The following is a 22,685-nucleotide window of genomic DNA, read 5'->3' as shown; positions in this document are numbered from 1 at the left end:
GAAAGTGAAAAAAAAACTATAGGTGGTTACCTTAAAGTCATCACAAAAATGTTAGAAGCTACTTTCAAAGATTATATCGTTGATAAAATTCAAGGTAATCAGGCAAAGTCAACCATGAAGAGGGCTCAGGGAGATTCACCTGGATGTTGCCTGGGATCGAATGTCTCAGTTCTAAGGAAAATCTGGATGGGCTGGTTTTGTTTCCCTTGGAGCGGAAGACACCGAGAGGCGACCTTATAGAGGTGTACAACATAATGAGGGGCATAAAAAGGGAAGGCAGTAGTAACACTTTCCCCCATTGCAGACATGTCTGTAACCATGGGGTGTGGGTTTAAGGTAAGGAGGAGGAGGTTTAGAGGGAAAACAAGGAAGAACTTTTTCACCCAGAGGGTGGTTGGAGTTTGGAAGGCACTGCGTGAGAGGATGGTGGAGGCTGAGACTCTCACAACATTCAGTAAGTATCAAGACGAGCATTTGAATGGGCAAGGCAGAGAAGGCTACAGACTAAGTGCTGGTAAATGGGAATAGTGTAGGTGTGTAGCTGATGGTCAGTTTATACAAGATGGGCTGTGCTATATTACTCTATGGCTCTCTGGTGTTGTGAAGGGAAATCATATTTGACAAATAAGTTACTTTGTAGAAATAACTTCTGTGCTGTGGATAAAAGGAAACTGGTGGATGTACTATACTTGGATATCCAAAAAGTATTTGATAATGTGATGCATTGTTGATTATTGTGGAAAATTAAAGCTCATGGCACAGGAGGTAAGATACTGCTATTGGCTGGCTAACAGAGCGTGCATAAATTAGTCTTTTTCTCTGGTTGGCAAGATGTATTGAGTGATGTACCACAGGGATCATTTTGGGGCTTCAGCTTTTCACAATCTATATAAATAGCTTGGATCAAGGCACCTTGGTTTAGTTGTTACATTTGTTGTTGGCACAAAAATAGGTAGGAAAGTAAGTTGTGAGCTGAACATAAGGAGGATAGGCAAGGATATAGATAGATTAAGTGAGTGAGCAAAGATCTGGTAAATGGAATACAATGCAGGAAAATGTGAATATGTCCTCTTTGGCAGAAAAAATAAAAAGAAGCATATTTTCTAAATGGAGACTGCAGAGCTCTGAGATGCAGAGAGATTTGGATGTTTGAGTGAAAACAGCTAGTGTTTTTGTTCAATAAATAATTAGGAAAGCTAACAGAACATTGTTCTTTACTGGTAGTGGAATAGAATACAAATGTAGCACAGTTTTGCTTCTGTTACAGAGTGCATTGGTGAGACTACATCAGGGGTACTGTGTTCAGAATTGATCTCCTCAGGGTTAGAAGCAGTTCAGTGGTGTATTCAATTAGTACCTAGAACAAATGGATAGTCCTTTGAGAAAAGGTTGGACAGACTAGGCTTGTATCCACTGGAGATTAAAGGAGTGAGGGGAATGATTGACATACATAAGATTCTGAGACGAGGTGGAATATCTTTTTCTCTCTCAGAGGATTGAGAGTCCTTGGAACTCAGTTCCTCAAAGGGCAGTAGCAAATGAGTCTTTGAATATTTTTAAGGCATTGGTAGATACATACTTGATAATCATGGGGATGGAAGGTCATTCCAGGTAGACAGGATTGTTGCGTTGAGGATACAATGGAATTGGCCATGATCTTATTAAATGGTAAGGCAGGGTTGAGGGGTAGAAATGTCTCGTCCTGCTCCTGTCAGATTACAGAATTAGTATCCAGAGGCCTGGGCTCCTGATGCAAAGACACAAGTTTGAATATCACCTTGGCTCATGGGGAATTTAAATTCAAGTAATTAAGTAAATCTGAAATAAGCAGCTAGTCTCAGTAAAGATGACCATAAAACTTCTATTTTGTTTTAAAACTTATGTGGTTCACTAATGTCTTCCTCACTTTTTCATCTTCATCTCTCTGGCATGTATGTGACTCCAGACTTACCAATGTGACTTACCGCCCTCTGAAATGACCGAACAATTCACTCAGTGGGGCCATTAGGGATGAATAATAAATGAATCCAGACCCAGTCAGTGATGTCCACATTCCACAAACAATTTGAGAAAAGAACAACAATGGCACAGACTGGCAAAGCTGCTGGCTCACAGCTTCAGCGATTTGGGTTCAGTCCTGACCTCCAGCCCTGTAGGGTTTGCACCTTCTCCCTGTGCCCGCATGTGTTTCCTCTACATCCCAAAAACGTGTCAGTTGGTAGGTCAATTGGCCACTGTAAATTGCCACTAGTGTGTAGGTGAGTGGTAAAATCTGGGAGGTTTTGCTGGGAATGTGAGGAGAATAAAATGGGTTTAAAGTAGGATTCATGTAAGTAGGTGCTTGATGGTCAATTCGTACTCAAACTATTTCTCCTTGAGGATTAAATCTCACATCTGGTGTTAATGCTTTGTTCCTTTATCAGGGAGGTTTGAAGGCAGTGGTGTGGACAGATGCTTTCCAGATGGTCGTGATGGTATTGGGGTTTTTAACAGTTCTCATCCAAGGAACTATCAAACTAGGAGGGAGTAGCAACACGTGGAAGATTGCAAAGAATGGCCAAAGACTCAATATATTTGAGTAAGTAGCCTCACGCAAGCAGCACTGTCAGACATCATTGAAAAAGAGATTATAACTTCATCAGAGGACAGTTTGCTGGAGTATGGGGTTCCCCTTGATATTGAGAAGCAAGCCTAGAATCTCCTAGTTTGTCAAGAATTTACCAACCACAGGTGATGAATGTCACTCGAAGGAGCCTCATTCATGGAGCTGAAAGCATTTTCTTAACTCATACCTGGCATGGATGTTAAAGAAACTGAGCTTAGAAATGTCTGGGCCATGAATCCAGCAGGTAGATCTTGAAAGTACCCGCTGCTGCTTGTACTATCCGCAGAAAAACACACCTCAGCTACTACAGACACATTTCCAGCACCTGCTATTCCATCTTGTAATGGAAAAACCTTGAAGTGGGGTTGTAATTCCAAACAGGTGGAAAGTTAAGTTCAATTCAACTTCATTATTAGCAAAAATGTTCATAGCTAAGGACTAAACTGAACCTGGAGCCTGGATAACAATTAATTGTTTCTTGAAATAAATTTAATTAATAATAATCTGCTTGACTTTGAATTAGTTTTTCAGTAGATCCTCTGAGGCGCCACACCTTTTGGACACTGACAGTAGGAGGCACATTCACTTGGCTGGGAATCTATGGAGTGAATCAGTCCATTATCCAAAGATGCATTTCATGCAAATCAGAAAGACATGCTAAAATGTAGGTGCAAAGTGTTTCACTTCCATATCACATTCATAATTCCAAAAGTCCTTTTTGGGTTTTTTTTGTGCTCAGTTTTGAGAGAGATGTTAGTGCTTTAGACTGAAAGTTCTTTGATTAGGTTCCACTGACAAGGCTCAAGTATGTCATCCTGTCAAGCCTTCTGAGGCATGCCTTTGGGGTCCAATTGCTGGGGTACTGAGGTGGCTGATGAAGCCAATGAGTGACCTGCAGATTCTACCACTGGTAGAGCAGGAGGCAATTGGTTTGGTGAATGGTATGTTCCATTCACCATTTATGCTAGGCTTCTATGTGCTTCTGACAAATGACTATAATGAATATGATAGGCTGCATGATGGCTCTGTGGGTAGCACAACTGTCTCACAGCTCCAATGATCCGAGTTTGACCCTGACCCACTGTCAACGTGGAGCCTGCACATTCTCCCTGTGACTGCATTGGTTTCCCCCAGGTGCTTTGGTTTCTTCTCACATCCAAAGGACGTGTTGGTTGTTAGGTTAAGTGACCACTGTAAATTACCCCTTGTGTGGGTGGATGGTGAGAGAATCAGGATGGGTGGGAGTTGATGGGCATGTGAGTGAGAATAGATTTCAGGGAAATGTGGGGGAACGGGATTGATCTGAGAATACTCAAAGGGCTGATAAACAATTTCAATAAATATTCTTGCAGTGCCAGACTTTCTGCCCATTTCCCCAATATCTCCAGCTCACCACCAGGCTATTTACCATTGCTAAATTACTGAGTACATTTTGAAAACATGTGAGATGCTTTCAATCAAAACTCAATGCTACAAATTTTAGAAAAACGGATCTGTTTTGCTGTACTATTTCAAAGAAGCTGGAATTGCTTGTAATGGTGATTCCAATGAAGACCTTAATTTCTGCCCTAGGGCACTGTATCTGAATTTGCTTGGACTCTGGGTGATCCTTGTCTGCGCGGTGTTCTCAGGGCTGGTTATGTACGCCTTCTACGTAAATTGTGATCCGTGGACTGCAGGATTCATTTCAGCATCAGATCAAGTGAGTATTGATGTTCTGCTAACACAACAAAATGCACTAAATTGGTGGAGTATAATATAAACAATATGAGATACCAATTATCATGTGACATGAATCTTCTACAAATTCATTGGTGCAATCACAAAGGTTAGTAGAAACTATCAGGGTAGACAAGACAACTCAATGGGCATGGTGTGCTTCCTGCCTTCCATTACATGAGGGCAACTTATTTTAATACTTGTCCTCAAATCCTGCAGGTTGTTTGTATCATACGGAAAGGAAATGATTACCTCCTGCATTTATTTATTTCAGATGCATATTATTGAAGCATATTTAATTTAATTTTAATCTTAATTAACATCAAAATTATTGATACCCGTGAAGAACATGACTAATTCTCCATTTACACTGGTGTTTTTATAAGTGTAATCTAACTTCAAAGCTGCTGGCTACACTGGCAGTGGAGTATTAACGTAATATGGGTTGGACAAATAACAGTGTAGTGACTCCTGATCTGGGCTAATTTTGAAGCAGAATCCAGCTCCTTGCTTCAATAAGTGACATTATGTTTTGAGTACTTTAACCACTTAAACTGATCTGTGGTTGGAATACACAAATAGTGCAGCATTTCCTGCACATGGGTACACAAATCAAGATGCTACTTAACACACGTTTAACCTGCAAAGTTTAGGTGGAGTGAATATGCAGTGGCCAGTGCATTGGTGATGACATTGCCCTGTGGGGAAAGAATTTCAATTGGCAATAATATTGAATGAACAGTGTTCCTGTGATGTTTCATTTGTTCATATAACATAAATTCCAGATTGATGTTGACTTTGGAATCTTCAAAATAAAGGAAATGGCAAATTGACCAAACCTTCCTGATGCCCCTCTCTCAACATAGTTTACCACATGCAACACCGACTGCATAATGATTGCCATTCCTTATGTCACATTGATGGACAGTATTGTAGTCAAGAAGCAAGTTCATTAATAGCTGGAAATGGGAGAACAAAGGGACTTGTAGAGGCTGTGATATAAAGGTCAAAATGCCCAGCAGATCAGGCAGTCAGTGATGAGAGAAAAACTGAGTTAATATCACATATGGATTTGGGGTTTTGAGTTAATATTATGTGTAGATAACTTCACCACAGAAATCACCACTTTTGATAGAAACAGAAGAGACAAGTTACCTAACATCATTACATTCAGTAATGAGTCCTGAAGGCTGCCACATGCCCAGGCAGAAGATGAGGTGTTCAGAGATGGAGTGGAATGAAGAATTAAATTGACATTTCCAACATTTTCTGCTTTTAATTTCAGACTTCCAGCATCTGCAGTTCTTTTTTTTTAAATTTTCAACCAATGTTTAAAAGAAATGTTTTTTTTTCACACTTTTAATGTTTCTTTTCTTTTTTGAAGTTAATGCCATATTTTGTTATGGAAATACTGGGGCACCTTCCAGGACTCCCTGGACTCTTTGTGGCCTGTGCATTTAGTGGCACACTTAGGTACGTACACAGGAATTTTTGTGGGAAAATCTCTCACTGAAATAGTAACATCAAAGCTCAATGATGGGTTGTGAGCACTTTGTAATGATCTTGGTTTCCTTCTTGGTCCCCAGCACTGTTGCTGCCAGTATTAATGCCCTTGCAACTGTAACATATGAAGACTTTGTTAAACAATGTTTCCCCAATGTGTCAGACAAGAGGAGCACTTGGATCAGCAAAGGCTTGTGTAAGTACTTTCAGAAATTATAAATTCGTTCTTAAAGTGGATCTCAACCTGACATAACCTCATCCAGACATTCTGAATTATGTGCCTCTGTGCTGTGAGTTGATTGAACTTGTTCAGCACAGTTTGTCTAATGAGAAATTCTTACCGACTTTGCTCACTAATTTCTGATTAATACAACATTACTGACCATGACAACATTACTGACTTAACATTACTGAGCTTTGCCCTGTTGATTAATACATAGTTATTTTACATTTATGTGGCATAGTAACAGAGCACAAGCTGAAAATGTATCTTTGCAGGACCACTTTCCAGGATCAAAAAGATGATCTCCTGGCTTTGTCTGTCTGGCTATATTCTGGGATTTTCTAAAAGGGTAGCAGGGATTGAAAGGGGAAGCACATCAAAGAAAAGTGAAATCTTAATATTTCCCACCTTACTTTCCTAGTTCATTCACCTGACAAAAATTTGAGTCCAGCTAAACTCTATCGCCCATATCAGAACTCACATGAAGACTCATTCACCCCTTATTCCTGTGTTTACTAATCATCGCTGACTCCCAAGTCAACACTGGCTCAATTTCCAAATTTTTATCCTTATTTCTAAAACTCAACCCTGAATATCTCTACAATCTCAAATTATACAGTGCTCTGAGATATCCATGTTCCTTCAGTAGTAGCCTCTTCAGAATCCCCAATTTCAAATCCATCACCACTGATGGCTGAGCCTTCTGCTGCCTTGGACCTAATCTTGGAATCCCTGCCCCAGACATCCCTACCTCTCTACTCGCACCCCCTCCCCCAACCCATCCTTCTTCAACCTACCTCTTTGCCCAAGCATTTGCTCACCTGTCCTAATATCCCACATACCTTAATGTCAATTTTTATCTGGCAATTATCCTTGTGAAGAGCCTTGTATTTTCAGCAGCATGTCAACGGGAGCTGATGCAATTATGATTACCACTTGTCAGAATTGGAGAGGGTATTGCATCCAATCTTAGTCTGACACCTTTGTCCAGCTCTCCCAGATCACTGGGCCATAAAAATGGCAAGAAACAAGGCCGTGGAAGTCATTCATAAAGGTGTAGTGCAGGAACTTTGAAAGTTTGAAATCTTCCTCTTAGTGTTTTGGGGTATTGCACAGCTGGCTTTGAAACCAGTAGCCTATTCATTTTCTGCTTCAGTGGTCAACTTTCTTTCCCTTCCTCTATGGTTCAAGACACAAACAAGGAATTGATTTGTGTCAGATTAATACTGGAACTGCAGAAAGTGCCAGAAACATCTAGAACATGCCAGCATCTATGAAGAAAAAGAAAAACAACAGAGTTAACATTTCATAGCAAAGACTCATCATCAGTTCTGAGAAGGACAGCAAATAAATTTTCTCTTTCCTAGTTCTGATGAATGGTCATCTATCTGAAGTGCTAGCTCTGTTTCTCCATCCACAGATGCTGCCTGACCTGCTGAGTGTTTCCAATATTTTTATTTGGGTTTATTTTAGCTATTTCTGATAGCTGGCACAGATACAATAGTCTGAACAATCTCCTGTAAATGTCAATGGAGGTGTGTGAAATGGTTGCTATTAGACTGGCTGTGTATTAAACACCTGGCTTGACTTTTTTCATTTCAGTCAGGCAAGGTGTGGAGCATGGAACTGATCCAATCACACCAATTTCACACACCAACTGACACTGGAAGTTGTCCTCCAGGACTCTTCCAATCGGTGAAGGACTAGGCAGTTCTTGGGAGTTTCCCACTGATGCAAAAGATGAAAAACTAAAGTTCAATTTTCATAACACAACATGATATTCAGGATGTGGGCCAACATTTTGCTCAATGGTAAAGTACTAACATTCATAATTTTCAAACGGGTGTTATTTCCCCGATGAATAGATTCTAATCTCCATTACTAACACTGTTTTACAGGCATAGTATTTGGTGTTGCCTGTACTTCAATGGCAGTTGCAGCATCTTCGATGGGAGGGATTATTCAGGTAAGTGAAGTGCAATAAAAGGCAATGGACTAAGAATTGGTATGTGGATTAAGGCAGACAGCCTATTATTGGCAGACAAGAACACAATGCACCAAGTGACATCCTTCTGTGCTATGAATTTCTGCAATTCTGAAGCCTCTTCATTGTTCTGAAAAAAAAACTAATTTCTGCATTCCTGGTCTGTTTTAGATTGTGCTCTAACTCAATGTGTTTCTTCTCCAATACAACCCCATCACTTTTATTGGGTGTCTTGAAGGTTTTGTGCTTCATTTGCTACACACAGGGGGATGGTAAGGTCAATCGTATGGTGGAGGCACAGCAGTTAAATTACTGGTTTAATACAGGCCTTCCCCAGATTATGGCGGGGTTCTGTTCCTGTGAACTGTTCATAACCCAAGCAGTTCGCAGGTTGGAAATACGGCCGCAAACTGAGTTCCTACAGAGCAGAAGGTGCCTGCAGCCCCACAGCAGCCGGCATATACATCCTGCCAATTGCTCGTTCATATGTACGGGTTGTACATAAATCAGGTATTGGTAAGCAAGGAAGGAACAGTATACAGAGGTCTGAATTAACAATCCAGAGAATGGAGTTCAAATCTCAGCATGGCAGCTATTGAAATTTAACTTAATAATCCGGAAGTTGGAAAAACAACAGTGAATTTTAATAATTATGACCACAAAACTACCAGATTGTTGTTAAAAGATCCCATTCCGTTCATTAATGTCCTTCTAGGGAAGAAATTTGCCATTTTCACTTGGTCTGGCCATCAAAAATGCTCCATGTTACCATTAAACCCTCATTTGCATGGGTTCTCATTAATTAAGCCACTGTTCTTAACCTACCGTTCTGTCAGCGGAGAGGACTCTTCCTGACATTTTGTCTGGTGCTGAATGTCAACGCAGAGATAGCAGCTTTTACCAGTTCAGCTGGCAAACCATTGACTCTCTAGAAATGTAAGGCTGTTCACTGACAGAACATCATTGGGTTCTACAGATGATCAGCTTTTTACAAAGAGAAAGCTTACACTGGGGTGCAGTCGATTCCATGTTTGAGATTTGAGAGGACTTTGGCACTGAAAATGTACCATAACACTTCTGCAGAGAGCCATATCATCATAACTAAACATGTTCTCTGACCCAGGTCCTTTGAGCAATGCATCTTCCAGATGCTGCACCTGAGTAATCGGGGAGAACCCAGTTTCATGGTGGGACATTAAATTTGAACTATCATTCCCCACCCCATTCCCTCCCTTTAATGCATTCAAATCAGGCCTGTCAAGTGCTTCAGCAACTTGAGCAACGAACAATGTGCTGGAGGAACTCAGCGGGTCGAGGAAAGGAATTGTCAACATTTCAGGTCAAAACTCTGCATCAGGACTAAGAGTGGGGAGAGGAGATGGCCAGTATACAGACTCCAGCAGCAGCAGTCTCTTGTGGCTTCAGCAAGATGTTTGGACAATAGAGATAACTGACAAAGAAAGGCAAAAAAACAAATAAAATCTGAAATTAAAAGCAGAAAACACTGGAAGAGAATAACAGAGTCAACAGTTCAGGTCGATGACCTTTCATTAGAACAAATTAAAACCTGCTTTAATTTGTAGAGGAAATGGATGGGTGAAGAGAACAGAGGGAATTTCTGTGATAGAATGTAGAGTGAGTGGTACAGATGTTCCTTCTGAGAGAAGGTGGTGAAATCTCGCAGCTTATCAGCCCAGAGGAGAGATAGAAAGCAGTGTGGTTAATGGGAATCTGAAATAAAAGAGGATGTTGGGAATACCCTGCAGGTCAGGCAGCATTTGTGGAGAGTGAATAAGTGAATTAATGTGTCAGATTGCTGACTCATCAGAAATGGCCAGTTCTGATACAGATGGGAAAAGCTGGCTATCTGAAATTGTTGACTTCAATGTTGAATCCTGGGAGCTCTAATTTGTCTGGTTGGAAAATGAGCTACTGTTCCTTGAACTTATATTGGGATTCACTGAAGCACAAGAAGAGGTCAGTGGAAGATAGTGAGTGAACAGAAGGGAAATGCCACTAGATCTTGCTTTCATTTATATATTGTCCTTCACCTATGAAGTAGGCACACTTCCTTAGGCACTACCATTAACTGTGTATGTCTTACCTTTGTTTTCCTTCCCAAAATGCATTCATTGATTTAAATTAATTAAATGAAATCAATTTACTCCTGACTTAATTGTCAGGATTAAATTCCATTTGTCATTGCCTCGCCCAATTTTCCAGCTGTAGCCTTAGACAATCTTCCCCACTATCTACACCACCACATTTCACATCATCTGCAAGCTTACTAATCATCCCTCTTACATTCACATCTGGGTCAATGAGGACAGTCCCGTTTGTGGACCTTGGGGAGGTGGTAGAAAGAGGCTGTACATTGTTGGGAGGCTATGAGGCTATTGAAGGGAGATAGAACATAGAACATTATAGCATCAGACAAGGCCCTTCAGTCCACAGTCTGCGCTAAACATGATACTGAATTTAACTAAATCTCTTCTGTCTGTACGTGATCCATACTACTCCATTCCCTGCATATTCATGTGTCTAACAGCCTCTTAAACACCACTATTGTATCTACTTCCAAGATCTCCAGAGGAAATGAGGTTGGTGGCTCTCTGGGAGGTATTGGCCTGATGTTCAGTGTTGGCGTTACAGTCCATGAGGAGGTATCAGAGAGTCGGCACTCGTATTTCCACACAACATTGGCAGGAGCCTATTTCACCCCATCAAGTCTACGCAACTCACACAGAAATCCCTTTCTTCATTAATGTTCCCTGTAACCGAATCTCACCATATTCCCATCAACTCCTCCCAGATTTTACCATTCACTTGCACACTATGTTAGGAGAAACTGAAACACGCGGGGAAAATGTGGAAGCTCCACACAGTCAGCACCAAAGGTCAGGGATGAACCCAGGTCTCTGGAGCTACCAAGTAGGAGCTCTGCCAGCTGTGCCACTGTGCCGCCCTTCAACAATTCTTCCAGGTGAAGCAGATTGCACATGTTCCAATTTACTGCATTTGGTGTCCACGCTGTGGTTTCCTTTAATTGGACAAATCTAACATGGATTGTACAACTGCATTCAATCCACATGGGTGACCTGATCTTCCAATCATGTGTTAATTTATTTCCCACCTCACTCCAGCCTCACCGTCTTTAGCCTCTTACGCTGTTCCAACCAAGAAAAAGTACTTGATCATCTGACTTGGCATGTTACAGCTCTTGACACTTAATATGGAATTTTAAAATTGCAGATATCAAGCCTTTTCTATTTCATCAACCAGTTTTTCTCTCTCCACAGATGCTGCCCAATCCGCTGAGTACTTCTAACATTTCCTTATTTCAGATTTCCAAAAAGTGCATTGTTCTGTATCTCAAGGTTTCAACATTATTTTCTTTTCTCCAGCTACTCTGTTTTCATTCATCTCCTTCTATTTACATCTCTTCCAGCGAGATCAGGGGCGATCAATAAGCCTCAGCACCCTTCCTCAGCTGGCACCACTTATGTCATTCTGTCTCTCCTCGTCTCCCAAACACCTCCACCCCTTCCCCTTTGCCGCAACTTAATACTTACCTGATTTCTAACTTAGGCTAGTTCTTATGGAAGTACATCAACCAGAAATGTTAACTCCGTTTTCCCCTTTCTAAAGATGCTGCTTGACCAGCTGAGTATTTCCAGCATTTCTTATTTTTGTACCACTGCTAAGGATGTCCATTCCATCCATATTTCTTCCCTAACTTTTTCACTGGCCCTTCCTCTTCTGCCAAGGTTGAAACTAGAATACCATTGAATAAATAATGTGCACACTGACACCCCAAGGACCGCAGTCTTGTGGCACACTCAGGTGCCTCCTTAGGGCACACTGGCTCATTTGTACCAGCACATCCACCTTGATTTCATTTCAAACCAATATTCACTGACTTCTTTTTTCCCCAATCATTTGCTGCTGCAGTCTGAGCTGTTTGTTCCAGCTCTAAACCAACACTGAGTACAATGGGTAAAGGAGCCAAAGTAATAACATTTGAGTGAAATGCAAACTGATATGTAATGCTAAGTCCACCTGATATAACTCGAGTGTTTATACATTTGTAATGGACAGTTATAGGAATGGCATATGGCTAATGTTAATTACTCTGGTATACATAGCTGCCTGTTGTAATTACACATATTGAAAGTGGTTGAGCACTGGGTATCATTTTAAAATTCAAGATCCTAGCTCTCTTCTGGGTGGCACAGCAGCACAGTTAGTAAAACTGCTGCCTCACTACTTCACTGACTTGGATTCAATCCTGACCTTGGATGCTGTCTGTATGGAATTTGCACGTTCTCCCTATGAACCTGTAAATTTCATCCAGATACTCCAGTTTCCCCTTCAACCCAAGATGTGTGAGTTGGTAGGTTAACTGGCCACTGCAAATTGCCCCAGGTGTGTAGGTGAGTGGTAGAATCTGGGGGGAGTTGATGGGGATGTGGGAAGAATAACGTGGGGCATAATTTTAAGGTGATTGGAGGAGGATATAAAGGGGATGTCAGAGGTAAGTTTTTTTACACAGAGAGTGGTAGGTGCATGGAGTGCACTGTTGGCAGAGGTTGTGGGGGCAGGTATATTAGGGACATTTAAGAGACTTTTAGGTAGCCATATGAATGATAGAGAAATGGAGGGCTATGTGGGAGGGAAGGATAAAATGTCAGCACAACATCGTGGGCTGAAGGGCCTGTACTGTGCTGTAATGTTCTATGTAATAAAATCAGAGTAATGTGAGATTATTGTAAATAGGTGGTCGATGGTCAGTGTGGACTTGGTAGCCAAAGGGCCTGTTTCCATGTTGTATGACACTATGGATCTAACAGTAGATGCTAACCAGCCAAGCCCATGGGATTTAAGTTCTTATCCTGCATCATCTTCAGTGGCTATGACTAAAATCATGAAAAGAAGGCAAATGAGCTCATCAAATCTGTAGTGGCTCTCACTCTTCAAATAGAGTTATGTAATAGGTAATCTGCCCCTCCACTCTATTTGTTAACAATTTACCTTGCAGGTACCCAAACTACACTTAACATTAAGGATCGTCTTTCAATCTTCTTAATTCCTTTCATCTGGACAAGTTGAGAAGAAGGGTCTCGACCTGAAACATCAACTGGTCCATTTCTCTCCACAGATGCTGCCTGCCCGCTGAGTTCCTAGAGCTTTTAGTGTGTTGCTCCAGATTCCATTATTTGCAGTCTTGGGTGCCTCCTTAATTTCTTTAATGCTTTCTATTACTTAATTGAGATGAACTCTTATATCAATCGACAATCTCCTGTTGTGCATGAGCAACTTACTGAGAAGTCTCCTTTCTGTGCTTGGATAGCTGAGCAATTCTTCCCTTACTGCACTTCTGGCCCTAATAAAATCAGTGATCATTTGCACAAAGAGTACAGGCTGCAGCAGCAAACAGAGGGAAGTGAGCGAATCTTTCAACTTCCAGTTCTGAATGGCTTTTGAGAGCATTGTCCAGTCTATTCATTCTCTCTACAGACTTTAACTGACTCATTATGTCGACATTTTGTTTTTTCTTTTAGACTTTCAGCAGCTGTTAATATTTTGTTTTTGATAAGTATGAAGGAAAACTGAGTGAGGAGGGATGGTTGACAAGATCAGATCAGAGGTGAGGTGACTCACTTTCTACCACTGCAAAGCTTTTCCATCATCTATTAGGCATAAATCAGGAGGTTGATGGAATACTGTCCACTTGCCTGGAAGAATACAGATCTGGCAACACTCAAGGTCTACACCATCCAGAATAAAGCAGCCCTCTTGAGTGGTATTCCATCTATCACCAGGGTATAGTGACAGCAATGTGTGCCATTTACAAAATACAATACAGTTACTCACCTAGGCTATGCCAATGCATTTCCCAAACTCCCAGTCTCAAGGGTACAAGGGCAGCAGGTGTCTGGGAACAATACTGCTTTCAGTCATCCCTCCCAATTGACAAAATGGTTCAACACAAGAACAAAACGTATTGATATAGTCTCCATGGATTTTAGTAAGGCCTTTGGATTAGTCTAGATTGGGTTTTCATGGTTCAATTGATGATGGGTCAAAGAGCTTGTTTCTGTGTTGTATGACACTATGACTAATGCAACCACGACAATTTAGTAAGAACCTGAGAGGCAACTTTTTCCACCCGGAGAGTGGTCTGTATATGGAAATGAGCTGCCAGAGGAAGTGGTTGAGGCAGGTACATCAACAACATTTAGAAGGTACTTGGATGGGTACCTGGATAGGAAAGGTTTAGAGGGATACGGGCCAAACGCGGGCAAATGGGACTGGCTTAGATTGGAATCTTGGTCGGCCTGGACTGGTTGGGCTGAAGGACCCATTTCCGAGCTGTATTAATCTGTGACTCTATGTCTCATATCATCCCGACTTAGAAATAGATTATTGTTCCTTCAGCATTGCTAATTCTAAATCCCGGAACCTCCCTCTCCCTCCCACCACCCTCTAACAATGCAGAGGGAGTGGCTTCTCCAGAAGGACTCCAGCAATTCAAGAAGCTACCCCATCACCTTCTCAAGAGAAACGAAAGGTTAGCAAGGAATGCTGACTTTTCTGGCCATGCCCACATCACATAAAAAGGATAATTATTTGAAAAAAAAGGACTTTCTGTGTTAACTTATGTAACTGTCTTCCTTTGGGTTGCAGGCAGCACTCAGTATTCATGGCATGTGTGGTGGGCCCATGCTTGGATTATTTTCACTGGGGATTTTGTTTCCTTGTGCCAACTGGATTGTAAGTATATAGCTTGTTCCCACACGAAGTTCAACACCTCCATTCTCCACAACATCAACCATGTGGCTCATGCTTACAGGGTGCTATCGGAGGGCTAGCAGTCGGTGTAACTTTATCCTTCTGGCCTGCAATCGGTGGATTTATTTATCCTGCATCAGTGTCAAAAACACTGCCACTACATTTAAGTACTAACAGCTGCTTGCCACTGAACATCTCAGATTTGTTATCCACACAGTCGCCAACCTTAACTCCTCAATGGAGAGACAGGTATGATTTTTGGTAAAATTAACATTTACTGTAATTATGTAAATATTAAATTATTAATTATTAAATAATGATACTGCACTTTTACATTGGCAGACCCATTCTGGCAGACAGCTTGTATTCACTATCGTATCTCTACTACAGTGCTTTAGGATGCTTGGGCTCATTGATAGCTGGGCTTCTCATAAGCTTCATATCAGGTTTGCTCCAAACTTTTTCAAGATCAATTAGTCTCTTGAGTATCTCACTTTTTCAGTTTTTCATTGATTGATTTACTTTTTAAATAGTTGCTGTGAATTTTTGTGTGAAGATTTTCAGTGGGTATGAATCAATCATTCAGATCCCAGGCTTGCAAGTGCACTGTTGATAGTTTGTAAGGAAAATGTTAATGCTTGACTTGTACTGCAAACTAATATCCCCAAAGTGAACTAATTGTATTGCCTTTTGGCAGATTTGTATTAATATTATATAAGGGAAACCAAATCCTGAACCAGTTCCATTAATCATACATATACATTTTTGGAGGTACGGGACACGTGCCATTACACAGAGCTGTAAGTGGTACAAATTTGATGGGGAATCTTTTCTCCATCTGCTGGAATAATACAAGAGAGGGCTGGCCATTGCCCTTAGTGTGTCCCAGGGCAGGTGAAAGGAAAGCACATTTGGAAGGCTGAGGTGGCCCTCAGATTTGGAACAGATAGGAGCATTACTGTGACTTCTTCAAAATTATTTTAAAAATTTACTGTTCTTTGGACATGAAAGCTGCTGAAGAATCTACAGGAGGAGAAAGGGGGATGTGGAGCTCCAACAGACCATGAGGTAAGCTCCTCGTTTGCATTGGTTTTATAGTTAGTAGCTATGAGGGAAACCCCTCTCACATGTGATCAAAACACGGGACATTAGCCTTTGAAAAAGATGGTTCTGTGCTTGCAATGTGGTAGCATTTCTACATCTATATCCAGCACTGATGACATTTGCAGTGCTTGGTGGAGCATCCACCTGATCACGTTACCCAATCATGGGCATCAATTTTAACAGTCTGAGCGAGCATAAAACATAGTGGCAAAGATAATGGCCGGGGGAGGTAAATGAGACCCAGCTCTAGTCTGGTTCCTGCATGGGAGTTTAAATTTGACCTCGCAGAAGCAAGTGTGAACCACACACAAATTAGACACATACATGAACAGATCTGCGTCTTTAATGAGGATCATAAACACTTGGGGGTATGAACTCTTAGTTGCCCCTCCTCCAATCTCACAGAACACAAAGATATAGTAATTGGACAGGCAGCCAAATAACAACCTAATCTCTCGCCAACCTGCCCAGTAGTGAAAATCACCCTTTAGTTTTTTTAATTGTGTAGGCAGAAATGGCATTAGTTTTCCAATAAATAAACAAGCATTATACTGTTTAGGTTGTAAAGAGATCGTGCATGATTGAATCTGGTCCAAAAGTTGCACTGATATTGCAGCCAATAGAAATCCAATGCAGATCCATTCTAACACACTGCCACTCAGAATAATGTGGCATCAAACAATTGAATAGAGGTAGAAATGGTACCACACTGGATGTAGAACAATTTTTTTCAAAGCATAATGTTCCATGTTTTGATCATATCTGAAAGGAGGTTCTCTTGTGACTACTGAAAAAGCTGTAAAACCATTGCAAAAAAAGAGCCCACCGCATGTTTAGATGCCCTCTATTGAAGCCCCACAACCCCATTCCCTTGCTTTAGATTTTTCAGCAGCTGCCATGTCCAAAGAACAATAAATTTATAAAATAACTTTGAAAAGTTACAGAAATGCTCTGTCCGGCTCCAAAGTTGGGGCCCACCTCAGCCTTCCAACTGCATTCTCCTCCCACCTGCCCTGGGACATCCCGCAGACCACTGCCAACCTTTCAGTGCACCCCTCAAGCACATCTCCCACTGGACTCTGGAATTAATAAACAGTTCAAAACTTCTCTAGTTGGATGTGCCAGCTGGGAAACCTGACAGATCTGCCTGCACAGCTCAATTATTCAGATGAGACTGCAGATTAACTTCCAGCAAACTTTGTTAATGCACAGATAATTCCCTGCTCTGATTTGATGTCTAAAACCTGGACCAGAAATATTTCTTTGCTAAAGGTCAATAAATGAAATGTCCAATAAATGTTCAAGGATATACCTTTGAAGTTTAGTTAGTCCCTACTCTAGATCAGATGAGATCAGATCTTTATTAGTCACATGTATATCAAAACACACAGCATCTTTTGCATAGATTGTTCAGGGGGCAGCCCGCAAGTGTCACCACGCTGCCGGCGTCAGCATAGCATACCCACAACTTCCTAACCCGTATGTCTTTGGAATGTGGGAGGAAATTGGAGCACCCAGAGGAAATCCACGCAGACATGGGGAGAACGTACAAACTCCTTACAGACAGTGGTCGGAATTGAACCTGAGTCGCTGGCACTGTAAAGCGTTACACTAACCGCTACACTACCGTGCCTGCCAGATTTGCAATACCATAGGATAATAATAATAGCAAGTTGTTGATAATGTTGATGATATCTGACCTTGTAGCAGATTGAAGTGGGGCCTCAAGATTCCCCTCTAAGCTAATACCATTTGCCTGCATTTGGCTCATATCCCTCTAAACCTTTCCTCTCCATGTGCCTGTCCAAGTGGCTTCTAAATGCAAATGGATTCTCCTTTTCTCTGGAGTGGTGGAGACTGAGGGGAGATTTGATAGAAGTTTATAACATTATGCGAGGCATAGATAGTGGAGACAGCCAGTACCTTGTTCCCAGGATTGAAATGTCTGGTACCAGAGGGCGTGTATTTAAGATGAGAGGGGGAAAGTACAAAGTAGATGTGTGAGAAAGTGGTGAGTGCCTGGATTGCACAGCCAGGGGTGGTAGTGAAAGCAGACAGCATAGGAGCATTTAATACACTCTTGGATAGGCACACGAATATGCAGAGAAGGGTCAATATGTGGAGAAGAGGGATCAGATTAATTAGGAGTCATTGGTTTAAGTAGTTCAACCCAACATGGCGGGCTGAAGGGCCTGTCCCATCGCTGTACTGTTCTATGTCCAATGTGCAGCTTCAAATTAGTTCCATGAAAAGGAAGATCAGGCAGGAGTGCAATAGAGTCAGCCACTACCACCAGCATGAAAATGGAATGTTAATACCCACCTCACTACAGGCTTGGCTTCAACTTTTGCACTGTTACAGGATCCAGAATTTCAGTCAAAGCTTCAATGATTATAAGAACTCATGAACCTCTTTTGAAGCAGAGTTATTGTCTTTTCAATTTAGCACTACTCTCAGGATTAAGCGCAACATTTGTTTCTGTCAGAAATGTCCTAGATACAAGGCTACAAATCTTGGTCTCATACCAAGTGCCAGAACTCCTGTGCCACTTTAATGAATTACACTGTTTTTTTTTGTATGATGGTGTAAAATAAAATATTCTCAACAGATACTAACATTTCTTGTGCTTAGCTGGGAGGTGATTTTATAATCTGCCAATCCTTAATCAGGTTTATAAACCACTAGTGAACAATAAAATTAAGAAGAATAAAGAAAAGAAAATGGAAACACCAAAAACTTGTGTAGGCTAGATATGAATCTTTTAACGACTGAAATGTTGCATCAATATTGGCATCTCATTTTCTAGAATAAAAATTAGCTCATAAATAAGAATCAAGTACATATGAAAAATGATCCTTGCGAAATCAAGTCTCTTCCAGACTATAAGTGATAACAGTCCACAACATGGATACCCAGGAGCAGATCACTCAGGATGAATAGTAAATTGCATTTGAAACGGGTGTAAAATAATCCTGAGATAATCTATTGAATTGCTGTGTTCCTTTCCAGGATCCAAAGACACTGCTATTGTGAGGCCAACACTCATCAGACCAGTCTCCAATCTGTTTTGCTTTTGGTCAGATAAATTCAGGAAGATGTGTGGGTCTGGAATACAGCATGGACAGAAAAACAGTGCAGAGGTTGGAATTTTACTAAGCATCCTTTATGCCATACATTTGACAAGAACCGCATATGATATTGCACAAAAAAGCATTATTTTGAATTCATCTTTTATCTACAGAAAGTTAAAATAAACCCCAGCTTCCTGTTCTGAAAGTATAGGGTCTTGCACTTCTAATGCAGTTTAGACACATACACTCAATTAGAAATGTGTGGATGGCATTGGATGAGCTGGTAAGAAAACAACATTGTTCAGAGAATGGGCTTTGTTTTGATATTTTATGAGTTCATCTTTTCACAAGTTATTTTAAAAGGGCTGATAAAATACAAAGGTGTAAAAATTCCTTCCCCAATGTTAGTGCTAAACTTACCACCAAGTAATGTTAGCTCCTTCTACTCTGTCTCTGAAATTCTTTTCATTTCATTGCTAACAATGAAGATGATTTTCTAGGCAAAGGGCTTTATCACAATTAACTTGTCTGAACTGGAATGATTTAATTAAGCACATGATAAAATCAGGTTTCTTTGACTGCCTAGTTTTGGTTTGGTGACTAAATGTGTAAACACCAATAATATAGCAGTATTAGATTGTGGGGGGAATTCCCTACGGAAACAATGTTGGATTACATGCATTCACATAATACTCAAAATTTGAAAGCCTGATGTACTGCTGCTCCATATAACTGGAATGACATACTCCAGTCATGTAAAGTCCAGTAACTTCAAACTAATTACTAGCAGAGTTTGCTACTCATTATCTTAGATATATTACTGAGAGCTTACTTCAGTCTCAAGTCTAAATCAAAGATCTTTAAGGCATGATTTAACTATGACCATAACCTAGGATTTCACAGCCAAAAGATCTAGTATGCAATACAGTTCTTAAAAAAGTAATTTGTTTATCTAATAAACTCCTGAATCAGTCCTTAATTAGACAATGGTGTATCTGCATGTCTTCACACACTAATATATTAATAAGTAATTTTTGCACCTAATGAACAATAGTGTTTCTTCAAGGATGAGAAATACTATCTCTGATAACTTTTCAAATTTGTTTGCAGGCCAACAAAGAAAATACAGTATCAGATAATGACCTGATAATGAAAATATCAACAAGAAAAGAGCTCAACGATGTGTACAATCAGGACTCAAGGAAAATTCCATCTATTTATATCCCTGAACAATGTACTCATATCAATTTTGGACTTGTGAAAGAAACATATTTTTAGTTCCACACTAAGGTTATAATGGAGGTCAAGAACTGTGAACAGAAAATCATTCAATTATTAGTGTAAAATGTGAAAATATCATATGGTTCAGATATCATTTAAAATTGGTAATTTCACCATGGTTAATAAGCCAAGTGCAAAAGCTACTATACAGTCATATACCTTGTGAGGTCCATCAGTTCAAACCTGACCATGATAGGGATGGAATAGGGTGCCATTAGCTTCAACCATTGTGCCTTTGGAATGAGGACGTAAGATCAGTCTTCCGGAGAGTGAACACGAGGAAAGCACCTGGCCTAGATGGCAGAAGTATTTGCGGACATATTTAACCTCTCCCTGCTTCAAGCTCAGGTTCCCACCTGTTTGAAGACCACTATCATCCCGGTACCGAAGAAAAGCAAGGTAACATGACTCAATGACTACCGACCAGTGGCTCTGACATCCACCACCATGAAGTGCTTTGAGAGTTTGGTCATGGCACGCATCAACTCCAGCCTACCAGACAACCTGGACCCATTGCAATTCGCCTATCACTGAAACAGGTCTACAGCGGATGCCATTTCCCCGGCCCTACACTCAGCTCTGGAGCATCTGGACAGAAAAGACACCTACGTTAGACTATTGTTTATTGACTACAGCTCTGCATTCAATACAATAATCCCAAGCAAGCTTGTCACCAAACTCTGAGACCTAGGACTCAACACTTCCCTCTGTAACTGGATCCTTGACTTTCTAACAAACAGACCACAATCAGTGAGGATAGGCAGCAATATCTCCGGCATGATTATTCTCGACACTGGTGCCCCACAAGGCTGCGTCTTCAGCCCTCTAGTCTACTCCTTATACACTCATGACTGTGTGGCCAGATTCTGCTCTAACTCCATCTACAAGTTTGCAGATGATACCACCGTTGTATCTCAAACAGCGATGAGTCGGAGTACAGGAAGGAGATAGAGAGCTTAGTGGAATGGTGTCATGACAACAACCTTGCCCTCAATGTCAACAAAACAAAAGAGCTGGTCATTGACTTCAGGAAAGGGGGCAGTGTACATGCACCTGTCTACATCAACGGTGCTGAAGTCGAGAGGGTTGAGAGCTTCAAGTTCCTGGGAGTGAACATCACCAACAGCCTGTCCTGCTCAAATCACATAGATGTCACAGCCAAGAAAACTCAGCAGTGCCTCTACTTCCTCAGGAGGCTAAAGTAATTTGGTTTGTCCCCTTTGACTCTCACCAATTTTTACTGATGCACCATAGAAAGCATCCTATCTGGATGAAGCACGGCTTGGTACGGCAACTGCTCTGCCCAGGACCGCAAGAAACTGCAGAGAGTTGTAGACACAGCCCAGCGCATTACGGACACCAGCCTCCCCTCCTTGGACTCTGTCTTTACTTCTCGTTGTCTTAGTGAAGCAGCCAGCATAATCAAAGACCCCACCCACCCTGGACATTCTCTCTTCTCTCCTCTTCCATCGGGTAGGAGATACAGGAGCCTGAAGGCACATACCACCAGACTTAAGGACAGCTTCTACCCCACTGTGATAAGACTATTGAACGGTTCCCTTATACAATGAGATGGACTATGACCTCACGATCTACCTTGTTGTGACCTCGCACCTTATTGCACTGCACTTTCTCCGTAGCAGTGACACTTTACTCTTTTTTGTTATTGTTTTTACCTGTACTACATCAATGGACTCTATACTGACTCAATGTAACTGCACTGTGTAATGAATTGACCTGTATGATCGGTTTGTAAGACAAGCTTTTCACTGTACCTCGGTACAAGTGACAATAATAAACCAATACCAATACCAATACCGAACCCTTTAAAAAGAGCATTTTCAGAGTAACAAGAATATTGAAATTTACTTTTTTTCTTCTTTTCATAACAAATCAACAAGCCTTTACTCTATAGACTTTAACAGCCAAAGCCAGTTGGCTGATGTATGACAACTTATGTTCCTGAAATTCTGGTTACCATGCTGAACACTCAATTTTTGTCTCCAGCTCATCTCTGCTGAGAGAGTTTCCCTTCTGATTTTGGCTGAGCTTTCTCACCAATGCATACCTTTCTACTTTTCCATTAACATACAAGAGGGAAACATCCATTTTTTTCCATTTGAAATAACAATATAAGAAACAGGAGAACAGAAGAATAAAAGAGCCAGGAGTTGGTCACTATGCTCCTCAAACCTGCCCTGCCATCAAATGTGATAGTTGCTGATCTGCCCCAGGAGGAAATTTGGCCCAGAGAGTCTATGCCAGATTACACCACAATCAAATATCCCCTTTAATATTCCCTATAGCCTATTCTTTGCATATTCCCATCGATTCTACCACTGACCTACAGAAGGGGTAATTTACAGACGCCAATTAATCTACCCAATCAGTACGTCTTTGGGA

General features: G+C 41.0%; 1 protein-coding gene across 3 annotated transcripts in view; it reads left to right on the top strand.

Annotated features, from left to right (window-relative positions):
* The window catches only part of slc5a12 (solute carrier family 5 member 12), a 30,982-nt gene extending 8,742 nt beyond the window's left edge, over window positions 1-22,240 (top strand). Inside the window, exons 5-15 of one of the 3 annotated variants that reach the window (XM_052029626.1) lie at window positions 2,424-2,578; window positions 3,129-3,269; window positions 4,178-4,307; window positions 5,709-5,797; window positions 5,911-6,023; window positions 7,949-8,016; window positions 14,722-14,808; window positions 14,888-15,075; window positions 15,217-15,272; window positions 18,940-19,070; window positions 20,112-22,240. In XM_052029626.1, coding sequence (XP_051885586.1) covers window positions 2,424-2,578; window positions 3,129-3,269; window positions 4,178-4,307; window positions 5,709-5,797; window positions 5,911-6,023; window positions 7,949-8,016; window positions 14,722-14,808; window positions 14,888-15,075; window positions 15,217-15,272; window positions 18,940-19,070; window positions 20,112-20,279 — 1,326 coding nt within the window. In that variant the 3' untranslated portion in view covers window positions 20,280-22,240. Of the gene's footprint in view, window positions 1-2,423; window positions 2,579-3,128; window positions 3,270-4,177; window positions 4,308-5,708; window positions 5,798-5,910; window positions 6,024-7,948; window positions 8,017-14,721; window positions 14,809-14,887; window positions 15,076-15,168; window positions 15,273-18,939; window positions 19,071-20,111 lie in introns of all 3 variants that reach the window. The other 2 variants (XM_052029625.1, XM_052029627.1) reach the window with 2 other exon arrangements.
* Window positions 22,241-22,685: the final 445 nt, after the last annotated feature.

The sequence above is a fragment of the Pristis pectinata genome, chromosome 14 (assembly GCF_009764475.1).
Source record: "Pristis pectinata isolate sPriPec2 chromosome 14, sPriPec2.1.pri, whole genome shotgun sequence".
Taxonomy (NCBI): domain Eukaryota; kingdom Metazoa; phylum Chordata; class Chondrichthyes; order Rhinopristiformes; family Pristidae; genus Pristis; species Pristis pectinata.
The sequence above is the reverse complement of the archived record's forward strand: the minus strand, read 5'-3'. Positions and strand labels throughout refer to the sequence as shown.